The 14,012-nt window shown below is 41.9% G+C and overlaps 2 protein-coding genes across 2 annotated transcripts; both read right to left on the reverse strand.

Moving 5' to 3' along the window:
* Nucleotides 1–5,716: 5,716 nt before the first annotated feature.
* LOC114924692 (uncharacterized) lies at nt 5,717–6,571 on the reverse strand. The gene has a single exon (XM_029289967.1). It carries the CDS (start codon nt 6,569–6,571, stop codon nt 5,717–5,719), a length of 855 nt encoding a protein of 284 aa, XP_029145800.1.
* A 126-nt stretch (nt 6,572–6,697) lies between these two features.
* Nucleotides 6,698–7,195, reverse strand: LOC112722989 (uncharacterized). The gene is made up of 2 exons (XM_025774206.1): nt 6,903–7,195; nt 6,698–6,764 (listed from the first exon to the last, which is right to left on the reverse strand). The coding sequence occupies exons 1-2, from the start codon at nt 7,193–7,195 to the stop codon at nt 6,698–6,700; spliced, it is 360 nt and encodes a 119-aa protein (XP_025629991.1).
* Between the last annotated feature and the right edge of the window lie 6,817 nt (nt 7,196–14,012).

Genomic DNA, 14,012 nt, shown 5'->3' on the forward strand with positions numbered 1-14,012 from the left:
ATTTATTTTTACTTTATGCCATTTAAACTATTCTTATTAAAAAATAACTTATTCAATATATATATACACATTGTAGATGTTATTGAAAAATTATATGTACTAGAAGCAGAAGAACAAATATAAAAAGCCCCATAAAAAATACAAAAAAATAAAATTTTTGTGCTACAACATAAAAAATTGTTATAGATTCAAATTATAAAAAATTTTATCAAATTTTATCAACTTATACTTATCATAAAAAATTTCATCAAACTACAAATTACTAACTCAATAATTATTATAGATTCAAAATTAAATTAAAAGTTTCATATCAAAGTGCTACAATAATTTTTGTGCTATTTGATAGAGAAACAAAAAAAATATTGGGCACAACTACTTTAAATCTAATTACACTCCAAGATAGTAATGATACTCAAGCAAGATCCCAATTGAAAAATTTATACGACCTCACACTTATATTCAAAGTCAATGTAAATGATTTTATATTTAAAGACGGCTCTCAATAATACATTGTAACTAAGATATTTGTCAAGCTTTTTTATATTTAAATTAAATAAATATAAAATTTATGAAAATACATAAAGTACAACGTAATTACATAAAAACACAACTGACCACATCTCAGTTATTAAGGGGTATTTAAAAAATTGAACACATCTCAGATACTGACCTCCCAATCAGCGTGAGAAGAATTAAATAAGTCTCAATATTTAGATACATACAAAAATAAAAGGGCAATTTACCCAAATAAATAAACTTGGTGAAAATTTTACCCAAATACACAAAACAGAAATCTATTACGTGCATGTGCATTTTGACATTTCTATGTAATTCGTGGGAAGCAACCACGGTTTTCCATTTGTACATAAACCGTGGCTGCTAGCAACGGATTATGAAAGGTGGCTTTTGTGCGTAAACTGTGGCAAGTTGCAATGGATTATAAAGGGAGAAAGCAAGGCATAAACCGTGGCTGGCTACCACAGTTTATGAAGAGGACGCAGTAAACGTAAACCCCTATAGGTTACCACGGTTTACGTGTTAGGGACTATAAATACATAATCCGCTGAAGCTCCTCATGGATCATTTGTGTCACAAACAAAATTTTGAGGGTTGTTGGTTTGAGAGAATTTGTGGAAAGCTTTGAAGGTTTGAGAGGTTTGGGCGGTGGAGCATGGAAGATGAGGATCGCTTGTACCGACTAAATGGCGTCGCTCACGTGGCTGGATATATCGACGCAGAGGTTAGTTATTATTATTATTATTATTATTATTATTATTATTATTATTATTATTATTATTATTATTATTATTATTATTATAAATATTGATATTATTTTGGTTATTGTTAGTAAAATAATTTTTTTACATTTAATTTTTATTGTTATTATGAGTGCATCGTATTAGTAGTTTCATTGTTACTGTTATAATTAGTGTTATTGCTATAATTAGGGAATCAACAAAACCAATGTGAGGCTTCTAATAATTTTTTATAAATTATGTTTGATGTTATTAGTAATGGTCGTATGTTGAGGGATTTTGTTACCCACATTTTGCAGCCTACTAGGGTGATTAGCGGCATTAGGAGACAACAGAATATGCCCCCTTACACGATCGGATTATACCAAGGTTGCGAGAACCGGACCGGTCAATAAACCGGTGAGATCGCTGGTTCAATGGTTTACTGGTTCGACCGGAGTTCAACCGGTTTAATTAAATATTAAATAAAAGGAAGTGAAGGAGGCTCGGCGTTCTCTAGTAAGCTGCATAACCTACACTAAATAGTGAAAAAAACCAGTTATGTGGCCACTTCTTAGAAAAATTATGTGTGTCCTTATTCATTATCATCTCAAAATGGCAATATCTTGTATCAGCTTCTTACCTTTTGTTCTAGAACCATCAAATCCTTCTTTAATTTTGAGATCGTCAAATTCTTCCTACGTATGATGTCTTATAGTTCAGTAGCCCTCTGTTTTAAACAGTATCATAAGTGATTAGTAAACCAAACAAAAGGAGAATTTGAATGCAATGTGAATGAGTATTATCACCTTGTAATTAGCAGTCTCAGAGGATTTTATGAAGCAGCAAACAAATTCATGAAGCCCGCAAACAAATTCATGAAAAAATAACCTCAGAATCATGAAGCCAGCAAACAAACAAATAATGAAGCCAGTAAACAAAATCATGAACAGAGAACAAATAAATCAAGCACAGAAAATCAAAATCAGAAGGTAGCAACAAAATCAATTTTACCATACCACCATCAACAATTCAGATTCAATGAAAATCAGCAACCAAAATTAACAACTCAATCAGAAAAACCAGCATAAAGCCATAAACAACTCAGAATTAACATAAACAACTCAGAATCAGAAAAAATTCTAGCATTAACAATGTTCATCAACAACGCAGAATCGGAAATATCAACGGCCAACAACTCAAAAATCAGAATAAATAAAATTAACAAAATAACCAAAAATAAATTGAGGCAGTAGTACTTACCGGCGGCGAGGGAGGAAAGAAGGTGACTGTGCGGTGAATACTCCACAGCCGAGCAGAGAGACACGTCGCAGTGAGAAAGAGAGAGATAGAGAGAGCTTGAAGCCTCGAATAGAGAGAGAACTCGAAGAAAGAGATGGGCACCAACAAATCGAGCACAGACGACAATGGAGAAGCCATTTGCGGTGGCGTCGCCAACAGTTCCGAACAAGCACTCGACGTTGAGGAGAAGAGGATCGAGAAGTGAGCAGACCTTCCATGAGCGAAGACGGCACCCAAGTCTGTCTCTACCGGCGGCGACAACACTGTCTATCGGAAGAGAAGAGCTCGGCGATGGGATGGGGTTGGGTTCCTACCGCCGTTAGGGTTTGAGTTTGCCCAGAGAGAGAGAGAGAGAGAGAGAGAGAGAGAGAGAGAGAGAGAGAGAGAGAGAGAGAGAGAGAGAGAGAGAGAGAGAGAGAGAGAGAGAGAGAGAGAGAGAGAGAGAGAGAGAGAGAGAGAGAGGGGCAAGGGTGGGTGAGGGCCTGAGGGGTTCTGAACGTTTTTTTTAACAATATATATATATATATATATATCACTGAACTGGAAAAAACTGAGCAGTTTTGGCAGTTCACCGATTAACTGCCGGTTTGACCGGTTTTTAAACCGGTTTTTTGCAGGACGATTTTTCACAGCAACCGAACCGGACAATTGACCGATTTCCGGTTAATCCAGTCGAATCGGCTGGTCCAGTTCGGTTTTCAGAACAATGGATTATACCCTATCTGGAGACCGCGGACTTGTATCATTTGGCTAGGCTTAACAGTCAGTGGTTCTGGGTTGATGAGCCTCTCCTTAGCGCATTTATTGAGCGGTGGCATCCTGAGACCCACACCTTCCATATGCCCTTTGGTGAGTGCACTATTAGATGTGGCATATCAGCTGGGTTTACCGATCGATGGTGAGCCCGTCAATGGGTGCCTGACTGAGTTTGAGAATCTGATGGAGCACGGTAGACCAGCATGGGTGTGGTTCCGCGAGTTGTTTGGGGAGTTACCTCTGCAGATGGTTCCATGAGAGGTTCTGGGTTCTCCTAGCAGATGCTAGTGATGAGACCGTGCGTATATACGCTCGTGCTTATATTCTGATGCTCTTGTCCTCTCAGCTGTTTACGGACAAGAATGCAAACCGGGTCCACCTTCGTTGGTTGCCTTATTTGGCATCGTTAGACGATTTGGGCAGATATAGCTGGGGTTCGGCTGCACTGGCATGGTTGTATGGATGTTTTTATCGTGGGACAAACAGAAACGTTGTTAACTTGGCCGGGCCGCTACAGCTTCTACAGTCTTGGATTTTCTGGAGGTTTCCCACTTTGAGGCCTAGTGGGTTTGATGGATTCGGGTTTCCTCTTGCTTCCATGTACGGTTTATTATTTTCGGTTCATAAATTGTTCAACATCATGTGTTCTTCCATGTTATGACACCATTCCAATGAAAATTGCAGGTGGGCTACGTATATGCCGAGGAACGATGCCGGGGATCAAAGATTATTGTCTGCACGCCTTTCCTTGGATCGATTGCGTGTCCACGATGTGAGTCATTTAGTTATTTCTCTTAGTTGCACTGGTTTATGTTAAGTGTCATGGTCTGACGAAACCCTGACTGTATCGATACAGTTTGTGTGGGAGCCTTATTCTTCTGCCGAGGTTGCTACTGTTATTCATTCGGAGATACTAGCTGACGAGCACCGTAGGCTATGGACGGCCATCACTAGCCTGATATATTTTGCTGCGATTGAGTGGCATCAGGTCGACAGGGTTCTATCGCAGTTTGGCGGTGTTCAGCATCTCCCTCAGCCAGCTCTGAACATAGATTGGCTACATGCGAAGGATGGCAGGGGTGGGGACCGGTGGTTCCCCACATATTATCGGGAGTGGCATCAGCATTGGGAGAACCGGCTTCATTCAGTCATCTGGGTCGAGTCCTTGATCCCGGTCCATCATCAGACTACCTAGATTGGTGGTGCCGTGTGGTGCACAGATTCTTATCCCCAGATGTTGCATTTTAGGATCCGAGGCCAATTGTGTTAACAGAGGAGGCTCGTTACAGAGGGTCGTCGCAGGCACCTCCTAGGGTGCACGTTTACGACAGACCAGATAACAGGCGAGTAGATCGGCGTCGGCGTATAGGCACCCGTACCACGGATCGAGAGTGGCGAGAGCTGGCTGACCGTTTAGAGGAGGACATCCCTAGAGCTGATCATGGAGATGCGGTGGATTATCGTGTTCCTCGACGTAGAGGCAGACGACAGGCAGGGCGGGACGGCCATGGAGGGGCTCGAGGTAGAGGACCATCCGTTGAGGATGAGGGCACTCAGCACGGTGTTGGTAAGGATGAGTCGGTTCAGCCTCAGCTATGGATCAGCCGACCTATGATGTGGGCAGTAGCTCTAAGCTCTTTGGGAATGTCGCCCCACATGAGTTTGCTCAGTTTACCACCCGGCTGTTGGGATGGACATCGATGATCCTGTTACTGAGTCAGAGTTCTATAGGGATATAGCAGACATGTCAGGGATGATGATGGGACCCATTATAGGTCACATATGCCTGACGATCAGTCCAGTTTGCTGTTCACCAGCCACGGACTGACGATGTTCTTCCTCAGTTGGCCGTTGACCTCAACGAGCCTGCAGCATCTCCGGCTGACCCATGGTTCGCCTTAGGAGGGACCCCAGCCTCAACATTCAGCGCCGTTTTCGCACAGCCATCAGCACCAGCGGCAGATGAGAGACCTAGGAGGGTGAGGCGTCCTCCATTGTGTGGCACCGGAGGTCACCTGCTCGGTCAGTTCGACGATGATGACAGTGACACCATTGAGGATTCTGATTAGTTATGTCATATTTTCACGTCCGGTAGGAACTATGTTAGTTTATGTACTTGGCATGCTTTTTAGGCTTATATCTTTGAGACTTCTGTAAAACGTTATCTGCCATGTATTTGATAGTTAAAATGATTTGAGACTTATGTAAAATGTTATCTGCTATGTATTTGATAGTTAAACCGGTTTGAGATTCTATGATAACCTTTCATTCTGTCACAATTATCATGCACAATCTGAATGATACCACATTGATGCAATCAAACATCTAAAATAAACGGAATTCTATTATAAGAAATTAATGCAGAAAATAAACATGGTCACATTCATAGACTTATCCAACCATACATTACTCAACTTAACAGTTCATAAAACAACTAAAACAACAAGGACGACGTAATAAACGGCATGAGATCTAGGCATTCCCCCAGCAGTATGTCTTCGCTGGTCACAGTTCTTCCGCGTATGCCCCGGCTGACGGCATAGTCCACAGCGCTTCGGCTGGTTCTCCAGAGACTGATCCATACTACCACGGATCCTGGTTGCCCTTGGACGACCTTCCTTTGTACGCCTCATATTAGGGTCAAGAATGATAGTTGGCCCATCATATGGAGGCCATAGGCCTTCTGGGATAGGCGGAAGAAAACCCTGCTTGTAAACGTTGAACACCTCACTCATACGATACACCTCACTCATACGATACACCTCGTGCATATATGACGCCCAATTAAGGCGAGAGTAGGCGCAACACGCAATGGCGTGGCAACAAGGATAATGCAGTGCCTGAAAGTGGCCACAGTCGCATCTGTGATCTTTAAGGGAAACTCTATAGCTACCGAGCGAAAAGCGTCCGGTCGGTGTTGACTTGGCCATGGTGTACTGCGATTGATGCCTGTCGTATAAAGTGACGGTGAAGCACCTAGAGTCTCTGAGATTCCGATCAATTTCCTTGGCCAACGCCTGACAAAATTCATTACTAGATCCAAGTTGTGCCTCTGCTGTCTGTCCCCGTACCACAAATAGCTGAGCAAGCCTCCCGTAAGTTGACTGAACCAACGATGTGACCGGGAGGTTGCGAGTTCCCTTTAAAAACGAGTTTACACATTCACTGATGTTGGTTGTAATGTGCCCGAAACGTCTACCACTATCCTCATGTTGGGTCCATTTGTCGTACTCCATCCGGTTGGCCCATTCACACATTGCTGGATTCTCAGTCCGCATGATGTCAAACTAGTAATAAAACTCTGCTTCATTCTTTGCGTAGGCAGCATTCACCAACATCCTTCTTGAGTCCTTACCTTTGAAAGTTAGGGCAAAATTCGCAGCAACATGCCGAATACAGTACGCTCAGAAAGCACGTGGAGGCAGCCACCCAGTCTCAGGTGCCTCAAGCGCTGCCTTGATACCATTATGCCTGTCAGAGATAACAAGGATACCCTCCTGAGGAGTCACATGCTCTCGTAGGTTGGACAAGAAAAATGACCACGACTCTGTATTTTCTCCTTCCACAAGGGCGAATGCTATCGGAAGGATGTTCGAATTCCCATCCTACGTTATCGCCAACAGCAGCGTCCCTCCATACTTGCCATACAAGTGGGTACTGTCAATACTGACGAGGGGCTTGCAATGACGGAATGCCTCGATACAGGGTGGGAATGTCCAGAATAGTCGGTGAAAGTACACCGTCGACTCATCAACCTCACCACGAAGCTGAACAGGAGAGGTCTTCAACACGGTTATTGTTCCAGCCATTGTTGACTGTACTCCTAGCATCCAACGTGGTAACTCTGTGTACGACTCTTCCCAATCTCCATATATTTGTGCCACTGCCTTCTGCTTGGCCATCTAAACCTTTCTGTAACTAGGCCTGAAACCGTAATCGGCTTCTGTAGCTTGTTGCAATACCTTTACCGTAACCGCAGCATCCGCCCTAACCAACGGAAGAATCCTCGCACAGATAACGTGGTAATCCAGATGACGGTGATCACTGGAAATAGAGGTTGCCAAGCATGTGTGTGGCCCGTTGTACTTCCTAACCTCCCAAGTGCCCTTTCGTGCACGCAGCGCAACGCGAATCAACCAAGTACAACCCTTGCCGAATTGCTTTCATTTTTCATGATACTTCAGATGATCTGATTCGATGACTCTGTACTCAACACCTCGCCGGATGTTAAAGTCCTTCACACTCAGCACAACCTCATCTTTATTCTAGAAAGATTGCCCAATCTGAAATTCTATAGAAGAGCCCCCGACCGTGTTACCACCGTCCTCCTGTTGACCCAGAACGTCCAAGTTTAGTGTGAAGAAGTGTGGAGGGTACTGTTGAGAAGCAGAACTTGAAGGCCCATGCTGCGCATGTGGATTGGCATCTGTGTCATCGTCGCTGTCCCCGATGATATCAACAGGCTCCTGGTCAGAGTCATCATCACACATTCCATTCTCTACTCGATCAGGTTCAACAAAGCCTTGCATATAAGGTAACTGGCTACCATCGGTGCCCACGACATAAGCCTGCTCAAAGACTGCTGCATTCTCCAACTATACAGAATCAACAACTTCCGTTCGGTCTAAATCAGCCGCAAACGTAGGGGATCCGACTGGCGGAAGATACGGTCTGACCGCAGGCATCGAACTAGACGCACCTCCTGCGGCAGTTGAGCTATGAACTGGAGCTGAAGCCCCAGAACTATTGATGAGCGGATAATTTGTACGCTTTTTGGCATTGTTTTTAGTATGTTTTTAGTATGATCTAGTTAGTTTTTAGTATATTTTTATTAGTTTTTAGTCAAAATTCACTTTTCTGGACTTTACTACAAGTTTGTGTGTTTTTCTGTGATTTCAGGTATTTTCTGGCTGAAATTGAGGGACCTGAGCAAAAATCTGATTCAGAGACTAAAAAGGACTGCATATGCTGTTGGATTCTGACCTCCCTGCACTCGAAGTGGATTTTCTGGAGCTACAGAAGCCCAATTGGCGCGCTCTCAACGGCGTTGGAAAGTAGACAGCCTGGGCTTTCCAGCAATATATGATAGTCCATACTTTGCTCAAGATTTGATGGCCCAAACCGGCGTTCAAAGTCACCCTCAGGAATTCCAGCGTTAAACGCCGGAACTGGCACAAGAATGGGAGTTAAACGCCCAAACTGGCATAAAAGCTGGCGTTTAACTCCAAGAAGAGTCTCTACACGAAAATGCTTCATTGCTCAGACCAAGCACACACCAAGTGGGCCCGGAAGTGGATTTTTATGTCATTTACTCATCTCTGTACACCCTAGGCTACTAGTTTTCTATAAGTAGGACATTATACTATTGTATTTTCATCTTGGTATCTTTGGATCTGAGATCATCTTGGTTCTTCTGGTTCCCTCTCTGGGACCGAAACCAATGATCACTTTTGTTCTTATGTATTTTCAACAGTGGAGTTTCTACACACCATAGATTAAGGTGTGGAGCTCTGCTGTACCTCGAGTATTAATGCAATTACTATTGTTCTTCTATTCAATTCCGCTTGTTCTTGTTCTAAGATATCACTTGTTCTTCAACTTGATGAATGTGATGATCCGTGACACTCATCATCATTCTCACCTATGAACGTGTGACTGACAACCACCTCCATTCTACCTTCGATTGGGTGAATATCTCTTGGATTCCTGATACACGATGCATGGTTGATCGCCTGACAAACGAGTGCTCGCCTGACAAACGAGCCAGCCATTCCGTGAGATCAGAGTCTTCGTGGTATAGGCTAGAACTGATGGCGGCATTCAAGAGAATCCGAAAGGTCTAACCTTGTCTATGGTATTCTGAGTAGGATTCAATGATTGAATGACTGTGACGTGCTTCAAACTCCTGAGGGCGGGGAGTTAGTGACAGACGCAAAAGAATCACTGGATTCTATTCCGGCCTGATCGAGAACTGACAGATGGATAGCCGTGCCGTGACAGGGTGCGTTGAACATTTCTACTGAGAGGATGGGAGGTAGCCACTGACAACGGTGAAACCCTTGCTTAAGCTTGCCATGGAAAGGAGTAAGAAGGATTGGATGAAGACAGTAGGAAAGCAGAGAGACGGAAGGGAAGGCATCTTCATACGCTTATCTGAAGTTCCTACCAATGAATTACATAAGTATCTCTATCTTTATCTTTATGTTTTATGCGTTTATCACCATACCCATTTGAGTTTGCCTGACTAAGATTTACAAGGTAACCATAGCTTGCTTCATACCAACAATCTCCGTGGGATCGACCCTTACTCGCGTAAAGTTTATTACTTGGACGACCCAGTGCACTTGCTGGTTAGTTGTGCGAAGTTGTGTTTATGCCATGGTATTGAGCACCAAGTTTTTGGGGTTCATTATCGGGGATTATGAGAGTTGTGAAAAGTATTGTTCACAATTTCGCGCACCAAGTTTTTGGCGCCGTTGCCGGGGATTGTTCGAGTTTTCGGCAAGCTTTTGTCCGGTAACATCAGTGCCAAATTTCTGATCCGGCAACAGCACCAAGTTTTTGGCGCCGTTGCCGGGGATTGTTGAGTTTGGACAACTGACGGTTCATCTTGTTGCTTAGATTAGGTATTTTTTTCGAAATTCTTGAAGATGGATTCTAGAGTTTCATGATGATTTGTTGAAATCTGGCTGGCTGTGAAGCCATGTCTAATTTCATTGGACCGAGGTTTCAGCTTATCATCATAAGAGCTTGTTGATTTCTATCAATCTTGCTTTTGGAGCAGTGATCTGCTAAGGCTTGGCTGGCCTTTGGCCATGTCTAGTGTTTTGGACCGAAGCTTTCTTTGAAAGCTTGGCTGGCTGTGAAGCCATGTCTAATTCCTGGAACGGAGTCTTAGACTAGCATTGCACTGATTCCTGGAATTCTCATTAAGAATTTTGATATCTTTTTCCACTTAATTTTCGAAAATCCAAAAAAATTACAAAATCATAAAACTCAAAAATTTCTTGTTTGAGTCTAGTGTCTCATTTTAAGTTTGGTGTCAATTGCATGCATTCATTCATGTGTCTTAAGGATCTTCAATTAATTCTTGATGATTTCTTACTCTAATCTTTGAATTCTCTTGACTTGAGTGTTTTGTGTGTCTCATATGCATTTTCATTAGTGTCAGTAGTATACAAACTGCTAAGTTTGGTGTCTTGCATGCATTGTTATTTGATTCTTGTTGCATTTTGATTTTTCCTTATTATTAAAAATCCAAAAATATTTTTTATTTGTGTCTTCTCAAGTCAATAACACAGAGAATTGAAGGTTCAGAACATACAGCAGAGGAACTACACAGAAAAAGCTGGGCGTTCAAAACGCCCAGTGAAGAAGGACAGACTGGCGTTTAAACGCCAGCCAGGGTACCTGGTTGGGCGTTTAACGCCCAAAAAGGTATAGTTTTGGGCGTTAAACGCCAGAATGTGCACCATTCTGGGCATTTAACGCCAGGATGGCACTAGAGGGAAGATTTTGTTTTCAAATCAATTTTTTTTTTCAAGTTTTCAAAGTTTTTCAAAATCAAATCTTTTTCAAATCATATCTTTTCAATCAAATCTTTTTCAAAATCAATTTCTTTCTTTTTTCAAAGATACTTGCTATCAATTAATGATTTGATTCAACATATCAAGTATGTTGCCTTTTCTGTTGAGAAAGGTTTAATGTTTGAATCATATCTTTTCTTGATAGCCAAGTCATTAATTTTTTTTAAATCAAATCTTTTTAAAAATGTTTTTCAAATCATATCTTCTCAATCACATCTTTTTAAAGCTAATCATATTCTCTTGACCACATCTTTTTCAAAATAGCTTTCAATCAAATCTTTTTGATTTCTAATTTCAAAAATCTTTTTCAAAAATCACTTGATCTCTTTTCCACTTTCATTTTCAAAAATTCTTAAAGTTTTTCAAAAAGGTTTTCAAAATCTTTTACTTAATTTTCAAAAATTACTTCCCTTCTTCTCACATCCTTCTATTTATGGACTAACACTATTCCTTAATGCAAAATTCGAACTCCATCTTCTTTGATAAGTTCAAATTTTCTACTTCTGTCTTCTATTTTTCTTTTCCTCTGACACCTAAAGGAATCTCTATACTGTGACATAGAGGATTCCACATTTTCTTGTTCCCTTCTCTTTCTTATGAGCAGGAGCAAGGACAAAAGCATTCTTGTTGAGGCTGATCCTGAACCTGAAAGGACCTTGAAGAGAAAGCTAAGAGAAGCCAAAGCACAACTCTCTGTAGAGGACCTAACAGAAATCTTCAAAGAAGAAGAACCTATGGCAGCCGAAAACAACAACAATGCCAACAATGCAAGGAAGGTGCTGGGTGACTTTACTGCACCTACTCCCGACTTTTATGGGAGAAGCATCTCTATCCCTGCCATTGGAGCAAACAACTTTGAGCTTAAGCCTCAATTAGTTTCTCTAATGCAACAGAATTGCAAGTTCCATGGACTTCCATTGGAAGATCCTCATCAGTTTTTAGCTGAATTCTTGCAAATCTGTGACACTGTCAAGACTAATGGGGTTGACCCTGAAATCTACAGACTTATGCTATTCCCTTTTGCTGTAAGAGACAGAGCTAGGACATGGTTGGACTCACAACCTAAAGAAAGCTTGGACTCTTGGGAAAAGCTAGTCAATGCCTTCTTGGCAAAGTTCTTTCCACCTCAAAAATTGAGTAAGCTTAGAGTGGAAGTCCAAACCTTCAGATAGAAGGAAGGAGAATCCCTCTATGAAGCTTGGGAAAGATACAAACAATTAATCAGAAAGTGTCCTTCTGACATGCTTTCTGAATGGAGCATTATAGGTATTTCCTATGATGGTCTCTCTGAACTGTCCAAGATGTCTTTGGATAGCTCTGCTGGAGGATCTCTTCATCTGAAGAAGACGCCTACAGAAGCTCAAGAGCTGATTGAAATGGTTGCAAATAACCAATTCATGTACACTTCTGAAAGGAATCCTGTGAACAATGGGACTAGTCAGAAGAAAGGAGTTCTTGAGATTGACACTCTGAATGCCATATTGGCTCAGAACAAAATATTGACTCAACAAGTCAATATGATTTCTCATAGTCTATCTGGAATGCAAAATGCACCAAGCAGTACTAAGGAAGCTTCATCTGAGGAAGAAGCTTATGATCCTGAGAACCCTTCAATAGAAGAGGTGAATTACATGGGAGAACCCTATGGAAACACCTATAATCCTTCATGGAGAAATCACCCAAATCTCTCATGGAAGGATCAACAGAGACCTCAACAAGGTTTCAACAATAATAATGGTGGAAGAAACAGATTTAGCAATAGCAAGCCTTTTCCATCATCTTCTCAGCAACAGACAGAGAGTTCTAAGCAGAATAACTCTGACTTAGCAACCATGGTCTCTGATCTAATCAAAACCACTCAAAGTTTCATGACTGAAACAAGGTCCTCCATTAGAAACTTGGAAGGACAAGTGGGTCAGCTGAGCAAGAGAATTACTGAACTCCCTCCCAGTACTCTTCCAAGCAATACAGAAGAAAATCCAAAAGGAGAGTGCAAGGCCATCAACATGGCCGAATTTTGGGAGGAAGGAGAGGCAGTGAACGCCACTGAGGAAGACCTCAATGGACGTCCACTGGCCTCTAATGAGTTCCCCAATGAGGAACCATGGGAATCTGAGGCTCAAAATGAGACCATAGAGATTCCATTGGACTTACTTCTGCCATTCATGAGCTCTGATGAGTATTCTTCCTCTGAAGAGGATGAGTATGTCACTGAAGAGCAAGTTGCTAAATACCTTGGAGCAATCATGAAGCTAAATGACAAGTTATTTAGAAATGAGACTTGGGAGGATGAACCCCCTTTGCTCACCAAAGAACTGGATGACTTGTCTAGGCAGAAATTACCTCAAAAGAGACAAGATCCTGGGAAGTTTTCAATGCCTTGTACCATAGGCACCATGACCTTCAAGAAGGCCTTGTGTGACTTAGGGTCAAGTGTAAACCTCATGCCTCTCTCTGTAATGGAGAAGCTAGGGATCTTTGAGATGCAAGCTGCAAAAATCTCACTAGAGATGGCAGACAATTCAAGAAAACAAGCCTATGGACTTGTAGAGGATGTTCTAGTAAAAATTGAAGACCATTACATCCCTACTGATTTCATAGTCCTAGAGACTGGGAAGTGCATGGATGAATCCATCATCCTTGGCAGACCCTTCCTAGCCACAACAAAGGCTGTGATTGATGTTGATAGAGGAGAGTTGATCATTCAAGTGAATGAAGAATCCTTGGTGTTTAAGGCCCAAGGATATCCCTCTGTCACCATGGAGAGGAAGCATGAAGAGCTCCTCTCAACACAGAGCCAAACAGAGCCCCCACAGTCAAACTCTAAGTTTGGTGTTGGGAGGACACAACCAAACTCTAAGTTTGGTGTTGAACCCCCACATTCAAAATCTAAGTTTGGTGTTGGGAGATTCCAACATTGCTCTGAATATATGTGAGGCTCCATGAGAGTCCTCTGTCAAGCTATTGACATTAAAGAAGCGCTTGTTGGGAGGCAACCCAATGTTATATTTTATATATATTTCTTTGTTATTTTATGTTTTTTGTAGGTTGATGATCATGAGAAAACAAAAAATCAATGAAAAAAGCAAAAACAGAATGAAAAACAGGAAGAAAAACAGCACACCCTGGAGGA

Source organism: Arachis hypogaea, chromosome 2, assembly GCF_003086295.3.
Source record: "Arachis hypogaea cultivar Tifrunner chromosome 2, arahy.Tifrunner.gnm2.J5K5, whole genome shotgun sequence".
In the NCBI taxonomy this organism is placed as follows: domain Eukaryota; kingdom Viridiplantae; phylum Streptophyta; class Magnoliopsida; order Fabales; family Fabaceae; genus Arachis; species Arachis hypogaea.